The 22,517-nt window shown below is 37.1% G+C and overlaps 1 protein-coding gene across 5 annotated transcripts in view; it reads left to right on the top strand.

Moving 5' to 3' along the window:
* CFAP70 (cilia and flagella associated protein 70) overlaps positions 1–22,517 on the top strand; it is a 119,568-nt gene that overhangs the window by 92,379 nt on the left and 4,672 nt on the right. For 4 of the 5 annotated variants that reach the window (XM_044239776.1, XM_044239778.1, XM_044239773.1 and 1 more), the window contains 3 exons: positions 114–275; positions 2,474–2,563; positions 7,202–7,303. In XM_044239776.1, coding sequence (XP_044095711.1) covers positions 114–275; positions 2,474–2,563; positions 7,202–7,303 — 354 coding nt within the window. The remainder of the gene's footprint in view (positions 1–113; positions 276–2,473; positions 2,564–7,201; positions 7,304–22,517) is intronic. The other variant, XM_044239777.1, reaches the window with a different exon arrangement.

Here is a 22,517-nt window from a genome sequence, read left to right as displayed (position 1 = left end):
GCTATTAGAAAAAGAAGAAGGACTTAGTCTAATTTTAAATGTTAAACAAAGATTATTACTGGACTTTTAAATACCACCTCATCCCAAGTACTACTTGTTCTTTATCTTCTCAGAACCCTAATGTCTGGGGCGTGAAGGGCCATCTCTATTTTCTAAGTGGAAATCATGCTGAGGCCAAGGCATGCTATGAGCGAACCATTAGTTTTGTAGTGGATGCTTCTGAGATGCACTTCATCTTCCTGCGACTGGGACACATCTATCTGGAAGAGAAAGAGGTGAGGGACACAGGATGGAGAGCAACCATGTAAAAAAAATCAGGTCATGGTCGGGACCTGAATTCAGTTCAAACATCAACATACATCTGTGTGGACCCAACACAGTAATATGATATTGATACTTTTATATCCAAAGATAAAGTGACTTGACCAACACTAGATAAACTAGTTAATAGAAGTAGGATTCAAATCCAGGCGGTCTAATATTGGAGTCTGTGGTTTTAACCATTATGATACTAAAAAGTTGCATAGAACTCAATAAATGTTATCATAGTTAATATTTCAGGTAACTTTCTTTTATTAGCATTAGTTGAAACATTCTTAGCTTGACTTAACTAATGGAAAATGTCAAAAGAACTTCTTCAACCTTCTTCCTCAACATAAAGTTTTATATTTAATTCAGCTGAGGCTAACTCCATTCCACAGGGAACTCTAACCTGACTCCTTTGTAATTACTCTCCATATTTTAGGAATCACTCTCAAGATCTTCTAAAAGAAACTTTGGGGGCACCTGGGTGGCTCAGTGGGTTAAGCCTCTGCCTTTGGCTCAGGTCATGATCTCAGGGCCCTGGGACTGAGCCCCGTATTGGGCTCTCTACTCAGCAGGGAGCCTGCTTCCCCACCGCTCCCCACCACGTCCTGCCTGCCTCTCTGCCTACTTGTGATCTCTCTCTGTGTCAAAAAAAATAAATAAAATCTTAAAGGAAAAAAGAAACTTTCTGTTATGGAAAATATCAAATACATGGGGCACCTTGGTGGCTCAATCAGTTAAGCACCCAGCTCTCCATCTCAGCTCAAGTCTTGATCTCAAGGTTGTGAGTTCATCCCCTGCACTGGGCTCCTTGCTGGGTGTGGAGCCTACTTAAACAAACAAACAAAAAACACAAATAAATACTAAGTAGACAGAATAGTAGAAATGAACCAATGTGGACCCATCATCTTATATGAACAATTATCAACTCTCTGCCTTTTGATTTTGGGCTTTTGTTTTGACTTCATTCTATTTCTACCCCTAGAACACCCAATTATCTCTCTATTTAAAATAAAGGGATGCCTGGGTGGCTCAGTGAGTTACGTGTCTGCCTTCAGCTCAGGTCATAATCCCAGGGTCCCAAGATCAAATCCTGCATTGGACTCCCTGCTCAGCATGGAGTCTGCTTCTCCCTTTGGCTCCCCGCTGATTGTGCCTTCTCTTTCTCTGACAAATAAATAAATAAATAAAATCTTTATAAAATAAAACAACAGCAGCAACAAGAAGTTGTGATACCTTATAATTTAAGTATGAAGGCCCCCATAGACATAAGGGGAAAAAATCATTATTCCACTGCAGTGAAATAAATAAGAAGTTTTCTTTCTGACATCATTGCAAGCTACATCTGAACCCAGCTTCTGACTTAAATAGTCACTAGGCAAGCAATTTCACTGGGCAAGCACTCTTAGGCTATTTGCTGAGGCTTACCTATAGTTATGTCTCTCATATTGGAGATGGGAGATAAGAAGAGGTATAATTCTTTTGGAAGTTTGTTTCTTGAGTTTTTCTGAATGTTTCCTGTATTACTCAGCACTAAAAAGAAATAAGCTAGGAAACCATGAGGAAACATAAAGGAAGCTAAAATACATATTGCTAAATCAAAGTAGCCAGTCTGGGAAGGCTACCTACTGTGTGATTCCAATTGTATGACATTCTGGAAGAGGCATAACTATGGAAACAGTAAAGAGATTAGTGGTTTTGCGGGGTGGGGGAAGGGAAGTGATGAATAGATGGAGGACAGAGGATTTTTAGGGCTGTGAAAGTACTCTAATAATGGATGCATGTCATTATACATTTGTCCAAACCTATGGAATGTATAATACCAAATATGACTGTGGACTTTAGGTAATGATGATGTATCAATGTAGTTTCATCAGTTGTAACAAAGGTACCACCCTGTTGGAGGATGTTGATAATGGGAGAGGCTATCATGTGTGGCAGCAGGGAATGTATGAGAAATTGCTATACTTTCCTCTTTGTTTTGCTGTGAACCTAAAGCTGCTCTTAAAAAAAAAAAAACCTGTATCTTAAAAAAAAAAAAAATTTAAGGGCTCATTTAACTCAGAATGGTCTTGAGTACAACTACAGAAGCCCTATGACTATCCTAGCAATATAGCATTTGAAACTTCCAGAAGAACAATAGCTTAGTGGTGCTTTCTTTCTACAGTATGAAAAGGCAAAGAAAACCTACATGCAAGCCTGTAAGAGATCACCTTCATGCCTTACCTGGCTAGGACTGGGAATAGCCTGTTATCGGGTAAGAGGATAAAGGGTTGAGACTAGGCCTGTGAATATAGCTGACCTTGATTCCTTGGGCTTCTTAGCATCCTGGGAGTTTGTAATGATGGTGAAAAAAGTTACTTTTCAAAGGTGTTCAGTAAATAAAAAATCAATCCATACTGTAAAAATAAAAGTCTTCAAAATCCCACAAAAAATCTGAACCAGGAAGCTATATAATAAAAAAACTTTATGTTACTTGGTACAGAAGCTCATAATTTTATGATGTTATTTGTAAGGGAAAAATGATATGATAAATGAAGAATTTACTCAATTAAAGAAATTTACTGATGCTTATTAAGCTCTGTGGACCTTCTGTTTCCAGGAGGAGCTGCTTTAGCTTCTGGGAGATCTTTTGCTCCCCACCCCTAAAAACTCTCTAGCCACCCTTTCCTCTGTTCTTACAATCTTTGAAAGAGTCATGCAATGTGTTGTTCATGTCCAATTTCTTCAATGTATTCTTTTTTCTTTTTTATTGTGTTATGTTAGTCACCATACAGTATTCTTTTTTTTTTCAATTTATTTATTTTCAGAAAAACATTATTCATTATTTTTTCACCACACCCAGTGCTCCATGCAAGCCGTGCCCTCTATAATACCCACCACCTGGTACCCCACCCTCCCACCCCCCCGCCACTTCAAACCCCTCAGATTGTTTTTCAGAGTCCATAGTCTCTCATGGTTCACCTCCCCTTCCAATTTACCCAAATTCCCTACTCCTCTCTAACGCCCCTTGTCCTCCATGCTATTTGTTATGCTCCACAAATAAGTGAAACCATATGATAATTGACTCTCTCTGCTTGACTTATTTCACTCAGCATAATCTCTTCCAGTCCCGTCCATGTTGCTACAAAATCAAAATCAAAAGCTTCTGCACAGCAAAGGAAACAGTCAAAAAAACAAAGAGGCAACCCACGGAATGGGAGAAGATATTTGCAAATGACAGTACAGACAAAAGGTTGATATCCAGGATCTATAATGAACTCCTCAAACTCAACCCACACGAAACAGGCAAACACATCAAAAAATGGGCAGAAGATATGAACAGACACTTCTCCAATCAAGACATACAAATGGCTATCAGACACATGAAAAAATGCTCATCATCATTAGCCCTCAGGGAGATTCAAATTAAAACCACATTGAGATATCACCTTACACCAGTTAGAATGGCCAAAATTAACAAAACAGGAAACCATACAGTATTCTTGATGCTAACCTCTCATTTTCTCCCTAGTACCATATTCTCTTCATTTTGTCTTTTTCTTTGGATTATATTTTTAACCTTTCCTTCTCAAACAGTTCTTTCACCATTTTCCCCCTTTTTATTATACAACAGTGGTAACAGCCAAATGAGTTGCCTGTATTCCCTGCCTTCTCTTCCTTATTGCTGTTCTTTTTTAACTATAAAGGTGATACATGTTCATTATACAAAATTTAGAAGATAGAAAATGTAAAGAAAACTTAAAAGTATCCATAATCCAACCATTCAGTGATAACTACTATTAATATTTGAATGAATTTCCTGCAGCCTTCTTCATACATATATGAAAGCAATTTTAATGTATAAAACTGTAAATAATATATTTACTGCTTTTTAATCTTCTTTCTACTTAAGCAGTATAGCACTGATATCTTTTTGCATCACCAAATAGTCTAAAACATGATTTCTGATGCCTTCATTGTGTGCCCTGATTTGGATGTGTAAGTGAATTGACCATGTAATATTTCATACTAACCAGGACACTTCAGAGGATGGAAAGGGTGCTATTAATAATTACACTGGGACACAGGGACTGTCCCAGGTCAACTGGGACATATGATCATTTTTACAAAGGCTGTGTGCTCCCCTGTTCTACCTTCCCAGAAAGAATATAAAACATAGCTGTTAGAAAACTGATAACACTGTCAAAAGTACCAGAAACTAGCTCTACAGACTATTCAACATAAGTCATGCTTCTGCTTGTTTTGAGTACTTTAAATAATATTTTCATTGAGATAGAAACTAAAAACAAAACAAAAATCTTTTTTTTTTAACTTTGTGTAAGTTTTTATTAAATTACCAATTAGGGACCCCCCCAACACACACACAATGTGAACTTTCCGATCCAACATACAAAATAGAAATCTTAATAAAAGATTAAGTTAAGCCTCACCACTAAGATGTCCGAGTAATCCCTATTCCCCATAAGTATTTTAGTCATACTATACCTATGTGTGGATATATCATAATTTTTTTGACCAATCACTCATTATTGGGCATGTTGTTAGTTTCTACTATTACACTATTGTAGATGAAACTGAGATAAACATTCTTGTACATAAATCTCTGTGCTTAATTCTTTTTATTTCCTTAGGATATATCCTTAATGTAGAAAAATTTTGAAGTCTTTAAATTATAGTGTCAATTTGCCTTCTAGAAAGAGTGTATACTGATTTATACCTTGCCAGGAGGTATGAGAGCACATTTCACTGTTACCTCATCAACAATGGGCATTATCATTTGCCAATGCGATCGATACCTTAATTTGCATTTTTATCAATAATGAGGTTGAAATATGGGATAAACATATCTTTTTACTTGTGAATTATCTGCTCATATCCCAGGTCCCATTTACCTTTCATTTCATTACTATCAGGCTTATTACTTTACCACTTTACCCTTACCACCTTACTGGCACTTCTGACAGAAGTTCCCTTAATATCCTAATTGCTAAATGCCATAGATACTTAGATGAATTTCTGGCACTTAACCCTGTTGACTGCTTTCTTCCTGAAGCTCTCTCCTCCCTTGACTTCCACAATACTTCATTCATATCCTTCCAGTTCTATGCCTTCTTCTCTGATACCTTTCTCAGCCTTTTTTGTCAGCTCCCACTCTTTTACCTACCATAATTGTTGGGTCCTCCCAGGTTCTACAGTCAGCCCTCTTGTCCTGTCAGCACATTTATTTACCCTAAGGAAAAAATACATCTACCCCAGTGGCCTAAACTACCACTTGTGCCCTAATGAATTCTAAACCTTTAATGCATAACACTTTTCAAGTTCTGACCCTTATATCAAACAGTGTAATGGACAGCTCCATTTTCATGGTTCCCTAGACACCTTAAAATGTGCATATCTGAAATACAATCTAACTTAACCCTGAAGGATTCTCACATTCCTTAAGCCTACATCTTCTCCTGTATTCTGTGTCTTGGTATATGGAGCTGTAATGAACCTGATCAACCAAGCCAGAAACTTAAACTCTTCAATGGCTACCGCTTGTTTCAGAATAAAATCCACATTCCTTTGAATGAACATATATCATCTGGTGCCTAACTCTTTAGTTTTATCACTTACTTTATTCTCCCTGATCTCTCTCTCTTTTCTCCAGCCCCACATGCGTACTTAAGATTGTTTTCTGACCACACCACACTCTCTTGTGCCTCCAGGCCTTCGTATATGATACTCTTTTTCCTGGAAATGCCTTTCTTCACCTTGTATAGCTAATAGACTCCTATTTATCCTTTAGGACTCACTTTAGTAATATTTCCTCTCAGAAGCTATCCTTTAATTCCAGGGTTCAATTATTCCCATTTTCCTATGTCCCTCCACTAGATCTATATATGCTTTTATTATAGAAATGTTTACTCTGTTTACTATTTATGTTTGGATTTTCATTTTTTTTTACTTCTCTGTCAGTGAACTCTTTGAGAGGTTGTATTTTATCATTTTATCCACAGTACCTAGAAAACTACCTGTCACAGAATAAATCCTTAGCAAGTATAATTGATTAATTACATTGATTGAATGAAATTGGTTGAGTAATGAATCAATACACTGATTGAATATTGAATCAATATCTTAAAAACATTTAAACTGTGGACCAAAGTATGGGCAATGCTGAAAGGCCATTCTTCATTGCCTAGAAACTCATAGTTTCCTTTTCAAAACAGAAAAAATGAAGAGGGACTATATTGGTGAAAGGAGTGCCTTATTTCTTCCTTAGGTGATCTTTCGGAAGATTTTATAAAGCAAACTCACTTTTAGGAAGGAGCAATGATATCCATATGTCCAGAGCTCAGGGAGCATTTTAGAGCCTGAATATTATATTGATTGCTCAAGATCATATTAATAATAACTAATATTAGTATTTTGACAGGTTAATAGGACTTTAACCTTAAGAAAGGGATTCACAATGTAAAGAAAAAAACAACATGTATCTGACATCCTACTGTGTGTGGGGAAATCATAGAATGATGCAGGCACAGTAGTGAATACTTCTGGTTTTTCAATCCTGACACCTGAAGCTCCATGGTTCATGGATGCCCTAATGGAATTGCTGTAGAGGGAAGGAGGAAGAGAGGGGTGTAAGTTGAAAGCCTAACAGGCAGGACTCCAGATTTCTTACTTGCCTGTTTAATCCAAACAGTTCTTCTTTTAACAGGTTCATATATTGGGCTGCAACATACAATTTTGTTTGAAGAGCTCTGAGCTGAAAATTTTAAAAGGAGAAAACTGTTTGTATAGGTCACATTACCAATGTTATTTGGACATAATGTTTTCAACTAAACTGACTCCAGCTGACTTAAGGGAAAACTGCTCTGACTTAACACACTTTTCTTTTTCTGTCAAGCTGGAGGAGCTCACAGAGGCTGAGGATGCTCTCTCTGAAGCCAATGCGTTGAACAACTACAATGCTGAAGTATGGGCGTATCTGGCTCTGGTCAGCCTGAAAGTGAGTGTTTGTTAACCCTACACAGTGCCCTTTTAGGGCAAAGATGTAAGGAAGTGAGTAAGGCAAGAGATAGGTAGATGGCCATTAATGCATGGTAGTTGAGGTTTAATGAGCTTCAGATTTGGTCATTATACTGATGAGGAAGGAGAGGTCCAGTCTGAGAAGCTGCTACTTGGAATGTGCTTAGAAAACCAGTTATAGGGCACCTGGGTGGCTCAGTGGGTTAAAGCCTCTGCCTTTGGCTTGGGTCATGGTCCCAGGGTCTTGGGATCGAGCCCCACATCAGGCTTTCTGCTGGGCGGGGAGCCTGCTTCCTCCCCTCTCTCTCTGCCTGCCTCTCTGCCTACCTGTGACCTCTGTCTGTCAAATAAATAAATAAAATCTTTTAAAAAAATCAGTTATACTGGGCGCCTGGGTGGCGCAGTGGGTTAAGCCTCTGTCTTCAGCTCAGGTCATGATCTCAGGGTCCTGGGATCGAGCCCCGCATCGGGCTCTCTGCTCAGCAGTGAGCCTGCTTCCCCTTCTCTCTGCCTGCCTCTCTGCCTGCTTGTGATCTCTCTCTCTCTCTCTCTGTCAAATAAATAAATAAATAATCTTAAAAAAAAAAAAGAAAGAAAAGAAAATCAGTTATACACTCATGTGTATTTGTCTGGAAGGGAGAATCTAAAAATGAAAGCAAGCCATTTGGACTTGTTGGTCACAGGTGAGCAGGAGTGGGGTGGGCCAGGGCTGATCGCCAACCAGGGTTCTGGGTTAGGTGGCTTCCCTGTGGTACTTTCAAGCAGCTCTGCAGGCCCCAGGTAGGGTACACTAACTAAGCCCAGTCCTGCACATCCCCTTCCTCAAGATGAATGATGTGGTAATCAGAGTCTGGTCTAGGACTTAGGTTAGGGAAGATAAAGGGGGAGCCATGTAAAAGCAGTGATTGATGGTGCAGTGGGATGGCAGATCATGTTAGGAGGCAATGAGCTGTTTGTTGGACAGGTCTCTTGACCTGCCTGAGCTCTCGAGCCTGGGACACTGGTATGCATTCCTTGTATAGTCATTCAAATTATGCTCTGGATCTACAAAAAAATTCATATGTATACTCTGATTTCCCCCTTTATTAGTTATGTATAGCTTAGAAAAGCTATATAAGAATCCACTGATAAAAACAAAGGTGGACTAGGGGCACCTGGGTGGCTCAGTTGTTTGTGTCTGACTCTTGGTTTTGGCTCAGATCATGATCTAAAGGTCATGATCTCAAGGTTGTAGGATCTAGCCCCATGTAGGGCTCCTCATTCAGTGGGGAGTCTGCTTGAGATTCTTTCTCCCTCTCCCTTTGTTTCTCTGCCTCCCCCACTCACTCCATCTCTTTCTAAAATAAATAAATAAATAAATCTTTAAAGAAATAAATAAAGGTGACTATAAAGATGCAAACATAGTTTGCCAACAAACATAAATGGATTATTCAAAAATCTCCTGTAGACTAGAATGGTTTTTCCCAGAGAGCCATTGTTTTAAAAATGGGCCCTACAAAGCATCTTCTTTTTTAAAAAAATTTTTTATTGTGTTATGTTAGTTATCATACAATACATCATTAGTTTTTGATGTAGTGTTCCATGGTTCATTGTTTCCATATAACACCCAGCGCTCCATGCAATCCATACCCTCCTTAATACCCAACACCAGGCTCTTCCATCCCCCTTCTAAAACCCTTCCTTTGTTTACTGGAGTCCATAGTCTGTCATGGTTTGTCTCCTACTCCTATTTCTCCCACTTCATTTCTCCCTTCTCCTAATGTACAAAGAATCTTCTTTATAATTGTGTGTGTTTTTATTTCCTAACAGCCCAGAATACAGGAGAGATAATTTAGATATTTACCTGATACGAATCAGGAAATACATGTTATTTATATTTATATTATATTTAGTTATATTTACTAACCTCCTTCCTGAATTCCTTTTTCATTAGTTTTCATTTCAAAAAAATAAATACACTTTTTAAATGGGAATATTCTTGTATCAGAATATAAGCAAGGTCAAAGACCATCAAAAGAGATGCTCCACTAGCCTTCCTAAAACGTTCCTTCTTGTTAAACTGTTGGCTGAGGGTGCTTATCCTTGACATTTATGAGAGATTAGGTAGGGTGTATTGTGGGAGTTTGTGATAACTCCTTTACCTATAGAACATAACTCTCCCATACTTAAATAACTTGGCTAAATAACTTGTACATCAGCTTAAGATCAAATGTGAAATAACAAGAGTGGCTTTCAGTTTTCCAATGGCCAATATAACATTAAACTGACAGGGAGAATTATGACTATAAGAGAAATGAACAAAAAAATGACCACATTTTATCTTTGGAATAAATATCTTGAGAGATACCTGGGTTTTTACCCCAACTCTGCCACAACTAGCTCTTGGATTCTAGGTAAGTCACTTTAACTTGCCGGACCTCAATTTCTTCATCTTTTATTTTATTTTGAAGATTTTATTTATTTACTTAACACAGAGAGAGAGATCACAAGTAGGCAGAGAGGCAGGCAGAGAGAGAGGAGGAAGCAGGCTCCCTGCTGAGCAGAGAGCCCAATGCAGGGCTTGATCCCAGGACCCTGAGATCATGACCTGAGCGGAAGGAGAGACTTAACCCACTGAGCCACACAGGTGCCCCGATTTCTTCATCTTTTAACTCAAAAGGTTAAATGGACGATTTTGGTATACTTCCCATAGAAACTGCTATATTAAATAGGAAAAAAATTAAGGCTATTTAAGATTTGAATAAAAATAATTAACAAGATTGAACTCAAACACCAATATAGAATACTGCACTTAACAATTAGAGAATATGTATTCTTTGCAAGTACGAATGAATTGTTCAAAAAACTTGACCATATACTAGACTACAAAGAGAGATTCAACAAATGCATATAGATAACACTACAGTGAAATTATAAGTAAACAATTATATGATAGGCCAGATTGGGGCACTGGGTGGCTCATTTGGTTAAGCATCTGCCTTCAACTCAGGGCATGATCCCTGGGATTGAGCCCCACATTGGGCTCCCTGCTCAGCAGCGAGTCTGTTTCTCCCTCTCCCTCTGACCCTCGCCCTGCTTGTGCTCACACACTCTCTCTCTCAAATAAATAAATAAAACCTTTTTAAAAAAAGATAGGCCCGATGACATAGATATGTTTATAAACTTGAATTCATACTTGTAATTAATTCATAAGTCAAGGAGAAAATCATATGACAATTTCTTGTGGAAGATAGAATTCTTTTTTTTTTTTTTTAAAGATTTTATTTATTTATCAGAGAGAGGGGGGGGGAGAGAGCGAGCACAGGCAGACAGAATGGCAGGCAGAGGCAGAGGGAGAAGCAGGCTCCCTGCCAAGCAAGGAGCCCGATGTGGGACTCGATCCCAGGACGCTGGGATCATGACCTGAGCTGAAGGCAGCTGCTAAACCAACTGAGCCACCCAGGCGTCCCGGAAGATAGAATTCTAAAGATGACCCTCCCCCCTCCACTAATATTATTCCATCAAATACATCTATGAGTATTGCTGTCAAGGGATTTTGCAGATGTAATGAAAGTTGCAAGTCAGTTGCCCTTAAAATACAGAGATTATCTGAGTGGGCCTGTACCAAACAGGTGACTCTTAAAAAGCAGAGTTTTTTTCTGGCTGGGAGCAGATGGGGAAGTCATAGAAATGCAAAGCACAAGAAAGATTCAACACACAATTGCTGGCTTGAGGATGGAGAGGGGCCACATACCAAGGAATGTGGATTGCCTCTAGAAGCTAAAAGTACTCCCTACTCACAACCAGCAAGGAAATGGGGGACCTCCATGCCACAAGTACAAGATTGAATTCTGCCAGTAGCCTGTGTATGCTTGGAAATAGATTCCAGGTAAGTACTCAGATCTGCAGACACCTTGATTTTGGCCTTGTGAATCATACCAGACCTGACCTATGGAAACTGAGATGTTAAATATGTATTGTTTTAAGCCACTAGGTTTGTTGTAATTAGTTACACTGCAGTATAAAACTAATACAGGCCTCCCAGTAGATTCACTCCCCCCATTTTTTAAAAGATTTTATTTATTTGAGAGAGAAAGAGAGAGAACATGCACACAAGGTGAGGGATGGGGGGTGGTTAGAAAGGGACAAGATGACTTCCTGCTGAGTGCAGAGCCAGACACGCAGAGCCAGATGCAGGACTTCATCCCAGGACTCTGGGATCATTACATGAGCCAGTCAGATGCTTCCCACTGAGCCACCCAGGTGCCGCGATTTTTTCCCCCAGTTTTATTGAGAAATCATCAACACACGTTCTGGTGAATTTTTATAGTAATGGCCCCCATTTAATTATGCTTTCATGTCCACACCCTTTGCAATGTGATGTTGCCTCTTCTCCCATCAAGAGGTGGAGTCTCTTCATTTCTTCACCCTTTGGAATCCAAGCTGCACTTTCTTTGACCAGTGGAATATGATACAAGTAATATTGGATGAGTTCTCAGAGTCTACGTCTGTAAAAGCTCTGCAGCTACTGTTCTTGTTCCCTTAAAGTCCTGGGATCATCAGCGGTGAAGAAGCCCAGTTAGCCTATAGGAGGCTCTGAAGTAGAACTGAACCATCCCAACCAATAACTAACCTCTATTTGAGTGAGGCCACCTAAGACCTTCGAGCCTCCAGCCAAGTTTTCAGAAGACTAGATCTGCATGAGGGATTTCAGGAAAAGCCAGCAGAAGAAAGGCTCAGATTGCCCAGAGAATTGTGAGAAATAATACATTGTGTTTTAAGCCATTAAGTTTTAGGGTAACTTTTACATTTCAATAGATAATTAAAATGGGAATGAAAAAAAACAAAACAAAATCACTAAACTTTGGAATTATGGGATATAATTAAAGCAATATGGAGAGGATAATATATAGCTTTAAATACATATATTAGAAGGTTGAAAAATCAACAAATTAAGCATTTAAATCAAGAAATTAGTGAAGACCAAAGAAGGGATAATCAAGAAAATAAGGAGTAAATACTTGAAACTAATATAATGTTATATGTCAATTATATCTCAATAAAAATACAAGGAAAGAAAAAAAGAGTAGAAGTAAATGAAATTTCAAACAAGGACATAATAGAATTAACAATATCATAAACTGCTTTTTTTAAACTGGTAATTAGACAAAGCTCAGTGTGACTGATTAAGGATTTTAAAAAAGAAAGAAGGCATAAATAATGAATTTTAGCAATAAAATGGAAACTGAACTGCAGAAAATCAGCTAAAATTCAACCCATTCATGATTCTTAAAAAAGCAAACTAGCTTTTTCTAAAACCCAAAATTGCGTCTTTTAAAATCTATACTATGAAGGGCGCCTGGGTGTCTAAGGCGTTAAAGCTTCTGCCTTCGGCTCAGGTCATGATCCCAGGTTCCTGGGATGGAGCCCTGCATTGGGCTCTGTGCTCAGCGGGGAGCCTGCTTCCTCCTCTCTGCCTGCCTCTCTGCCTACTTGTGATCTCTGTCTAATAAATAAATAAATAAAACCCTTAAAAAATAAAAAAAATAAAATCTATACTATGATATGAAATGGTGGAAAGTTAGAAACATTTCTTTTTTAATTTTTTAAAGTGACGTAGTTTATTTTTTATTTTTTAGTATTTTGATATTTTTGTTTTTTAATTAACAACATATACTGTATTATTGGTTTCAGAGGTACAGGTCTGTGATTCATTAGTCTTATACACTACCCAGTGGTCATTGCATCACATATCCTCCTTAATGTCCATCACCCAGTTACCCCATCCCTCCACCCCCCTTTCCTCCAGGAACCCCCAGTTTGTCTCCTATGATTAAGGAAACTTAATAAACTCTTATGGTTTATCTCACCCTCTGGTTTCATCTTGTTTTATTTTTTCTTCTCTTCTTCTGGCTTGATGATTACAGCTTTGTAATAGTGCTTGAAGTCTGGTGTTGTGATGCCACCAGTTTTGTGGGGCTTTTTTTCTTTCTTTCTTTTTCAACATTCCTTTGGCTATTCAGGACTTTAGTGGTTCCATAGAAATTTTAGGATTATTTGTTCCAGCTGTGTGAAAAACGTTGGTGTTATTTTGATAGGGATCTCATTGAATGGGTATAGCATAGACATTTTAACAATATTAGTTCTTCCAGTCCATGAGCATGGAACGTTTTTCCATTTCTTTGTGTCTTCCTCAATTTCTTTCTTGAGCATTCTATAGTTTTCTGAGTATAGATCCTTTGCCTCTTTGATTAGGTTTATTCCTTGGTTTTGGGTGTATTTGTAAATGGGATCAGCTCTCTAATTTCTCTCTCATTGGTCTCATTGTCAGTGTATAGAAATACAACTGATTTCTGTGCATTGATTTTATACCTTGACACTTTGCTGAGTTCCTGTATGAGTTCTAGAAATTTTCGGGTGGAGTCTTTTGGATTTTTCACATAGAATATCATGCCATCTGCAAAGAGTGAGAGTTTGACTTTTTATTTGTTCATTCAAATGCCTTGCTGTGGCTAGGACTTCCAGTACTATGTTGAACAGCAGTGGTGATAATGGACATCCTTGCTATGTTCCTGTCCTTAGGGGAAAAGCTCTCAGTTTTTCACTATTCAGAATGATATTTGCTGTGGGCTTTACATATATTGCTTTTATGATACTGAGGTATGTTCCCTCTATCCCTGCACTGTGAAGAGTTTTAATCAATAAAGGATGCTGTACTCTGTCAAATGCTTTTTCTGCATCTATTGAGAGGATATATGGTTCTTATCCCTTCTTTTATTTATGTAATGTATCACACTGATTTGCAAATGTTGAACCACCCTTACATTCCAGGAATAAATCCCACTTGGTCCTGGTGAATAATCCTTTTAATGTGCTTTGGATCCTTTTAACTACTATTTTGGTGAGAATATTTGCATCCATGTTCATCAGGGATATTGGTCTGTAATCCTCCTGTTTGGTGGGTCTTTGACTGATTTTTGGATCAAGGTAATGCTGGCCTCATGGAAAGAATTCGGAAGTTTTTCTTCCATTTCTATTTTTTGAGACAACTTCTGAAGAATAAGTATTAATTCTTCCTTAAATGTTTGATAAAATTCCCCTGGGAATCCATCCAGCCCTGGGTTTTTGTTTTTTTGGGAGATTTTTGATTACTGCTTTAATTTCCTTGCTGGTTGTGGATCTATTCAGGTTTTCCATTTCTCTCTGTTTCAGTTTTGGTAGTTTACATGTCTCTAGGAATGCATCCATTTCTTTCAGATTGCTGAATTCTTGAGACCAGACGAAATTAATGTCTCCTACTCCTCTGACATCTTGAACTCCTAAGTCTAGAAACATTTCTTTTAAAGTGAAGTATAAGACAAAAATCCCTGCTATCATCATGTCTATTCAATACTACAGGCATACCTCATTTTATTGTACTTTAAAGATATTATGGGTTTTTTATAAGTAGGAGGGTTGTCATAACAACCCTGCGATAAGCAAGTCTGTCTATCAACACCATTTCCCCAACATAGTTGCTTATTTCATGTCTTTGTCACATTTTAGTAATTCTCAGAACATTTCAACTTTTTCATTATTACATTTGTTATAGTGATCTGTGATCAGTGGCCTTTGATGTTACTATCAAAGTGTGTCCATATATGGTGATAAACTTAATTGATAAATGTTTTTGTATTCTGACTGCTCTATTCGGCTAGCCAAGTTGTGAATGCAAAAGAAGAGTTTCTGAAAGAAGTTAAAAGTGCTGCTCCTGGATACCTGGGTGGTTCAGTTGGTTAAGCGTCTGCCTTCTTAGATCATGAGCCCAGCATCCTAGGATGGAGACCTCTGTCAGGCTCCCTGTTCAGTAAGGAGTCTACTTCTCCCTCTCCCTCTGCCCCTACACCCTGCTCATGCTTTTTTTCTCTCTCTCTCTCAAATAAATAAATAAAATCTTTTTTTTAAAGTGCTGCTTCTGTGAACACATGAATGATAAAAAAGCAGAACAGCCTTATTTCTGATATAGAGAAAGTTTTAGTGGATAGATCAAGCCAGTCACAATATTCATTTAAGACAAAGACTATTTCAGAGCAAGGCCCTAACTCTTTTCTGTTCTATGAAGGTTGAGAGAGGTGAGGAAGCTGAAGAAAAAAATGTTTGAGGCTGTCAGAGGTTGATTCATGAGGTTTAAGAAAAGAAGCCATCTCCATAACATAAAAGTGTAAGGTGAAGGAAGCACCAAGTGCTGATGTGGAAACTATAGCCAGTTATCCAAAGATCTAGCTAAGATAATCCATGAAGGTGGCTACATTAAAGAACAGATTTTCAGGGTGGATGAAAAATCTGTATATTGGAAGACTATGTATGCCATCTATGACTTTTATACCTAAAGAGAGGTCAATGCCTGGCCTCAAAGCTTCAAATGACAGGCTGACTTTCCCATTATGGCATATTTGCAACTGGTTACCTTAAATTGAAACCAGTGTTCATTTACCATTCTGAAAATCCGAGGTCCCTTAAAAATTATGCTGTGTCTACTCTGCCTGTGCTCTACAAATGGAACAACAAATTCTGGATGATATATGTTTACAATAGAGTTTACTGAATATTTTAAGAACACTGTTGAGACCTACTACTCATAAAAAAAATTCCTTTCAAAATATTACTGCTCATTGATAATGCACCTGGTCACCAAAGAGCTCTGATGGAGATATACAATAAGATTATTTTTTATTCCTGCTAACACAACATCCATTCTGTGGATATTAAAGGAGTCACTTTAACTTTCAAGCCTTACCATTTAAGGAATTCAGTTTGTAAGGCTAAAGATGCCATAGATAGTGGATTCTCTGATAGACCTGGGCAAAGTAAATTGAAAACCTTCTGGAATCCAGTATTCACCATCCTCAATTTCATTAAAAACATTAGTGATTCATATGAAGATCAAATATCAACAATTTCAAAGATTTAGAAGTTGACCACAGCCCTTATGGCTGATTTTGAGGGATTAAAGTCTTCACTGGAGGAAGAAAATGCAGATTTGGTGGAAATAGCAAGAGAACTAAAATTAGAAATGGAGCCTAAAGATGTGATTGAATTGCTTTAATCTCATAAAGAAAACTTTCGGGGCACCTGTGTGGGTTAAAGCTTCTGCCTTCAGCTCAGGTCATGATCCCGGGGTCCTGGGATCAAGCCCCGCATCGGGCTCTCTGCTCGGCAGGGATCCTGCTTTCCTTCCTCTCTCTCTGCCTACCTCTCTGCCCACTTGTGGTCTCTGTCTGTCAAATAAATAAATAAAATCTTAAAAAAAAAAGAAAAAGAAAACTTTCACAGACGAGTTGCTTCTTATGATTGAGCAAAGGAAGTGGTTTTTGAAATGAAATCTACTCTGGTGAAGATGCTGTGAGGGTAGTTGAAATAACAACAGAGGATTTAGAATATTATATAAATTTAGTTGATAAAGCATTGGCAGGGTTTGAGAGGATTGATTCCAATTTTGAAAGATGTTGTACTATGGGTAAAATGCCATCAAACCGCACTGCATACTACAGAGAAATCATTCATGAAAGGATGAGTCAATTGATGTGGCAAACTTCATCACTGTCTTATGTTAAGAAATTGCCACAGCCACACCAAACTTCACCAACCTTCACCTTGATCAGTTAGCAGCCATCAACATTAAGGCAAGACCCTCTACCAGCAAAAAGATTACAACTCACTGAAAGCTCAGATGATGGTTAACATTTTTTATCAATAAAGTATTTTAAATTAAGGTACATACATTGTTTTTTAAAATGTGACTATTATTGCTCACTTAATAGACTATTGTAGAGTGTAAACATAACTTGTATATGTACTGGGGAACCAAAAAATTCATTTGACTTGGTTTATTGTGATATTTACTTTATTGTGCTGGTCTGGAACAAAACCTGCAATATCTCTGAGGTATCTATGTGGCGATAACACACAAACACACACAAAAGACACAGGAGGAAAAGGATCCTACAAACTGAAAGATGTAATAAAAAGTTTCACTGCTGAAAGCGTAAACAAAAAAAACAAAGAATGGTGGTTATTGTTGGGGAAAAAGTTGGGGAACAGAGAGGATAGGGACAGGATAGAAGCAAGATCTCTTAATGTATATCTTATTATATCCTTCTGATTTTTTAATAGCATATATGTGTTATCTACTCAGTAAAGTTTAACACAGAAGAAGTGGATTTGCAGGGTTGCTGGATAAAAGATTAATATAAAAATCAACATCATCAAAATCAAATATCATCAGAAACAACCAATTAGAACATCTAACTTAAAAAATCCAATTTAAGGTCTGTATGGATAAAAGTATAAAACTTTATTGAAATGTATAAAAGAATATCTAGTAGAGATACTATGTTCATTAACAGGAAGTTTCAATAACATGAAGTTGAAAAAAATTCCCAAATATCTGATTTAAATGCAATTCCAATAAAAATAATAACAGGTTTTTTAGGAACTTGATCAAGTAACCCTAAAATTCATTTGCCCAAAAAAGACCTAAAAATACCAATGACAATATAGACTAGGTAATAAGGAGTGAAGGTTTTTCTACCAATTACCAAGCCTTATAATGAAGCTCCAATAATTAAAACTCAGTGGCACTAGTGTAGGCATAGATAAGTGGAACATAATTGCTAGACAGTAGTAGACCCACATATATATGGAAACTTAGGTTTTGTTATATTTTGATTACTCAAAAATAATTGGGGTTGGGGCACCTGGGTGGCTCAGTGGGTTAAAGCATCTGCCTTCAGTTCAGGTCATGATCCCAGGCTTCTGGGATCAAGCCCTGCATCGGGCTCTCTGCTCAGTGGGGAGCCTGCTCCCCCCCACCCCACTCTCTCTGCTTTCCTCTCTGCCTACTTGTGATCTCTCTGTCAAATAAATAAATAAAATCTTTAAAAAAAATTGGGGTTTCTTAGGAATTTACCCTGAAACTGTTCCTCCAACAACTAAAAAACTACACATGCATAAGATATTGATTATAGTATTATTGTGATTGCAAAATATTGGAAACAACATACATAGGAGAGTATTTGAATAAACTATGGTATATCCACATAATGGAGTACTATGCTCCTGAAAGAAATAATGGAGAAGATCTCTATGAAATGATGTGGAGTGATTTCCAGGATAGATTGTTCAGTAAAAGCAACAACAACAACAACAAAACCTAAAGTACAAGATTTTCTTTATTTTATTTTTTCTCAAGATTTTCTATAGTATACCACCTTTTGTATAAAAAGGAAGGAAAAAGAAGAAATTATACACAGATTGGCTCATTTGTGCAAAAAAAAAAAAAAAACCACAGGAAGGAAAAACCAGAGATTAATGAGACTGGGTTGTATAGGTCATGGACAGACATAGGGTAGAAGGAAGGTAGAGAATGAGGGGGTGATCCTCTGTACCTCTCTGTACAGAACTGAATTTTGGAACCATGTTAATGTTTCATTTTTTAAAAAGAAATAAAGTCAGTAGGAAATGGGAGATTGTATAATATGATAATAACAACAACACAAAACTACTTCCCATGAATAACATAACACTAACGGTGGGGAAAAGAGAACTAATTCAGTATACTTTTGAAAAACTATTTGAAATATACACTCTCAGACTAAAGAGGAAAAAACCTCTACACAGATATTGGATTTCAGTTAGTAAGCTGCTTTTTTTTTCCGAGTCATTAGTTAGCAGTTCTAAAATTACTAAGTATTCTATGATTTGGCAAATAAGAGATTATATTGTGGGTAACGGGAGCCAAGTTTCTTATTGTTGGAAGAGTTACAAATGTGGAAACCAGGAAGATAGAGTGACCTTGCAGTGGAGGATTAAAATTAAAGATACTGACAAAAGCCCATGATTTGATGGATTTTATATTATCAATTTTTTATATTATCAAATCCATGATTTGATGGATTTTATAATATCTATCTTATAAATAGATATAAGAATCTTATAAATAGATATAGATAGATACAGATATAGATATAGATATAAGATCTTATAAATAGATATTATATGTAGTTGGGGATGCATGGGTACACCTAATGCTCAGGTCTTGAAAATCTAAAATTGGAGTCCATTAAAAGGGGCATTTGTCCAGTTTAAAAAAAAAATAAAGGAATTGTAGGTTTCTTGGGAATGTCTGGTTCTAGAACTTGGATAGGGAAAGTACAAGATGAAACTGGAATATCTTTTTGAATCAAAGTAAAAAGTGTTCAAAGAAAGATTGAGACATATCAAAAAACACATAGGGAAAAAAGAAAAGACTAAAGGACTTGCATAAAGGGGATCCCCCAGTGGCCCTAGTTTACAAATGAGAATCTATGAGCCCACAGTAACATAACTGAACAAATAAATGAATGAAACAAGAAAGCTTAATAGTGGAAGGCCAACTATTAAATGAGTAAGGAATTCAGGAATTAGAAACCACCATAATAATAATTAATGCAGGAAACAGTCATCAATAAATGTTGAAATTATAGATGAATGTTTATGGAGTAAGAAGATATTTACATAGTCTCAAAGTATTTCTCCATGAGATATTTATAAATTACAAAGGGAAACATAGTAAGGTTATAGTAGAAAAATCTGGCAGATAACAATCTAAAAAAATCACCAGTATTACCATCAGCATGTGCCTCCTGATTGGATGCAACACAACAGCATTTTTTATGGCATTCCTGCCAAAAGTTCAGAACCTGATATAATCATGAAGAAACATCAGACAAACACAGATTGAGGAATATTTTACAATTATTGTCCTGTATATTCTTCAGAAATGCTAATGTCATGAAACATAGACTCAAGAAATATTCCAGATTAAAAGAAAGGCTGGGGGCGCCTGGGTGGCTCAGTGGGTTAAGCCGCTGCCTTCGGCTCAGGTCATGATCTCAGGGTCCTGGGATCGAGTCCCACATCGGGCCCTCTGCTCAGCAGGGAGCCTGCTTCCTTCTCTCTCTCTGCCTGCCTCTCCATCTACTTGTGATTTCTCTCTGTCAAATAAATAAATAAAATCTTTAAAAAAAAAAAAAAAAAAAGAAAGGCTGAAGATGAATTTTGAATGCTAGGCATGATGCTAGATTTTATTTTGCTGTAAAGGACATTTGTGGAGGGGGGCTCCTGGATGACATGGTTGGTTAAACATTGGACTTAGCTTTGGCTCAGGTCATAATCTCAGGTCATGGGATTGAACCCTGTGTCAGGCTCTGTCCTCAGCTCAGACTCTGGTTGGGATTCTCTCTCCCTCTCCCTCTGCCCCCTGCTTGTGATCTTTCTCTAAAGTAAATAAATAAATCTTTTTTAAAAAAAAGGCATTTTGGGGAACATTTGGAAAAATCAGAATGAGGTATATAAGTTAGATAATATTATTATATATTATATATATTATTATAATAGTATTGTATTTATACTAATCAGCTGATTTTGATAATTACACTACGGTTGTGTAAGACTGTCCTTGAAAACACATACTGAAGTATAAAATTACATCATTCTGCAATTTATTCTCAAATGGTTCCAGAAAAAGTTAAAATATATACTTATATGTTTGTGTATGTGTACAGAGAAAACTATTCATGTAATCTGTCTTTAACCTGAAATTATGTTGAAAAAATTAAAAAGTAATTCATTAAGATCATGCAAATTAACACCACACTACATATTCACTAGAATGGCTTGAATAAAAAAGATTGACAATACCAAATATTGACAAGGATATGGAGAAACTGGGACCCTCGTACATTGCTGGTGGGGTTGCAAATTAGTACATACACTTTAAAATACAGTTTAGTGGATTCTTGAAAAGTTAAACATTTACTTTCCACATATCCCAGTGATTCCACTTCTCTATATCTAGTTCAGAAAAGTGAACGTATGTCCACACAAATGTTTCTCTATTTCATTGCAGCATTTAATAATAGTTAAAGACTGGACACATTCCAAATGTCCATCAGTGAATCGACAAAAAAAATGTTGTATATGTACACAATGAAGTACTACTCAGCAATAAAAATGAAATTCTGGGGGCGCCTGGCTGGCTCAGACAGTGGAGCATGGGACTCTTGATCTCAGAGTTGTGAGTTCAAGCCCCATGTTGGATGTGGAGTCTACTCAAGAAAAAAATGAAATTATGATATATGTGACAATATGAATGAACCTCAAAAACATTATGCCAAGTGAAAGAAGCAAGGTGCAATAGATTATATATCATTTTATTCAATTTATATGAATTTAGGGAAACTATTGAGATAAAAATAGATCCCTAGTTCCCTTAGGGCCAAGGATGGGAATTGGGATTGATTGCAAACAGGAATGAAGGAACTTTTGGGGAGTGATAGAAATCTTCTAAAACTGATTGTGGTGATGGTTGCACATTTGAACCTTAAAATTAGTGAATTTTATGGTGTGTAAATCATACCTCAATAAAGCTATTTTAAAGACTATAAAGCCCTCCCAAGATGAGGAACAAATGGACTATTCAATAAATACTAATGGAGCAACAGATATTCATATGGAAAAAATTAGTTCACATACACACAGACATCCAGCTGGTATAAAGGCCTAAATCTTAAAACCTTGGCCTGCTTAGGAGAAAATATAGAGAATACCTCTATAGCCTCAGGATGTGCAAGCTTTCTTATGACCATAAAAGCACTAGTCAAAAATAAAATACCATAAGTTAACAACTTTAGAATTGGAAACATGCATAACAAAACACTAAAAACTCAAGGACTTTATTATAAATACTTGCAAATTTTCTGACTAACAATTATAGTTTATATAACTATATAATATAGCTATTACATAAATATGTCCTACAATAAGGGGAAAAAAACCTACAAACAATCTGATTGAAAAATAGCCACAGAGGCGCCAGGGTGGCTCAGTCACTTAAGCGTCAGAGTCTTGATTTTGGCTCAGGTAATGATCTCAGCGTTGTGAAACTGAGCCCTGCTTTGGGCTCTGCACTAGGTGTGGAGCCTACTCGGGATTCTCTCTCACTCCCTCTTCCTCTGCCCCCTGCCTTAAAGTAATTTTTAAAAAAGAAAGAGAAATGGTCACAGGATAGGAACATATAATGTGCCGAAGTAGAAATTGTTAAAGTTAATAACTGTATGAAAAGTTCTGCCTTAGGGCACCTGGGTGGCTCAGCAGGTTAAAGCCTCTGCCTTCAGCTCAGGTCATGGTCTCAGGGT

The sequence above is a fragment of the Neovison vison genome, chromosome 2 (assembly GCF_020171115.1).
Source record: "Neovison vison isolate M4711 chromosome 2, ASM_NN_V1, whole genome shotgun sequence".
Classification (NCBI taxonomy): Eukaryota; Metazoa; Chordata; class Mammalia; order Carnivora; family Mustelidae; genus Neogale; species Neogale vison.
Note: the sequence above shows the minus strand (reverse complement) of the source record. Positions and strands in the feature narration are given on the sequence as shown.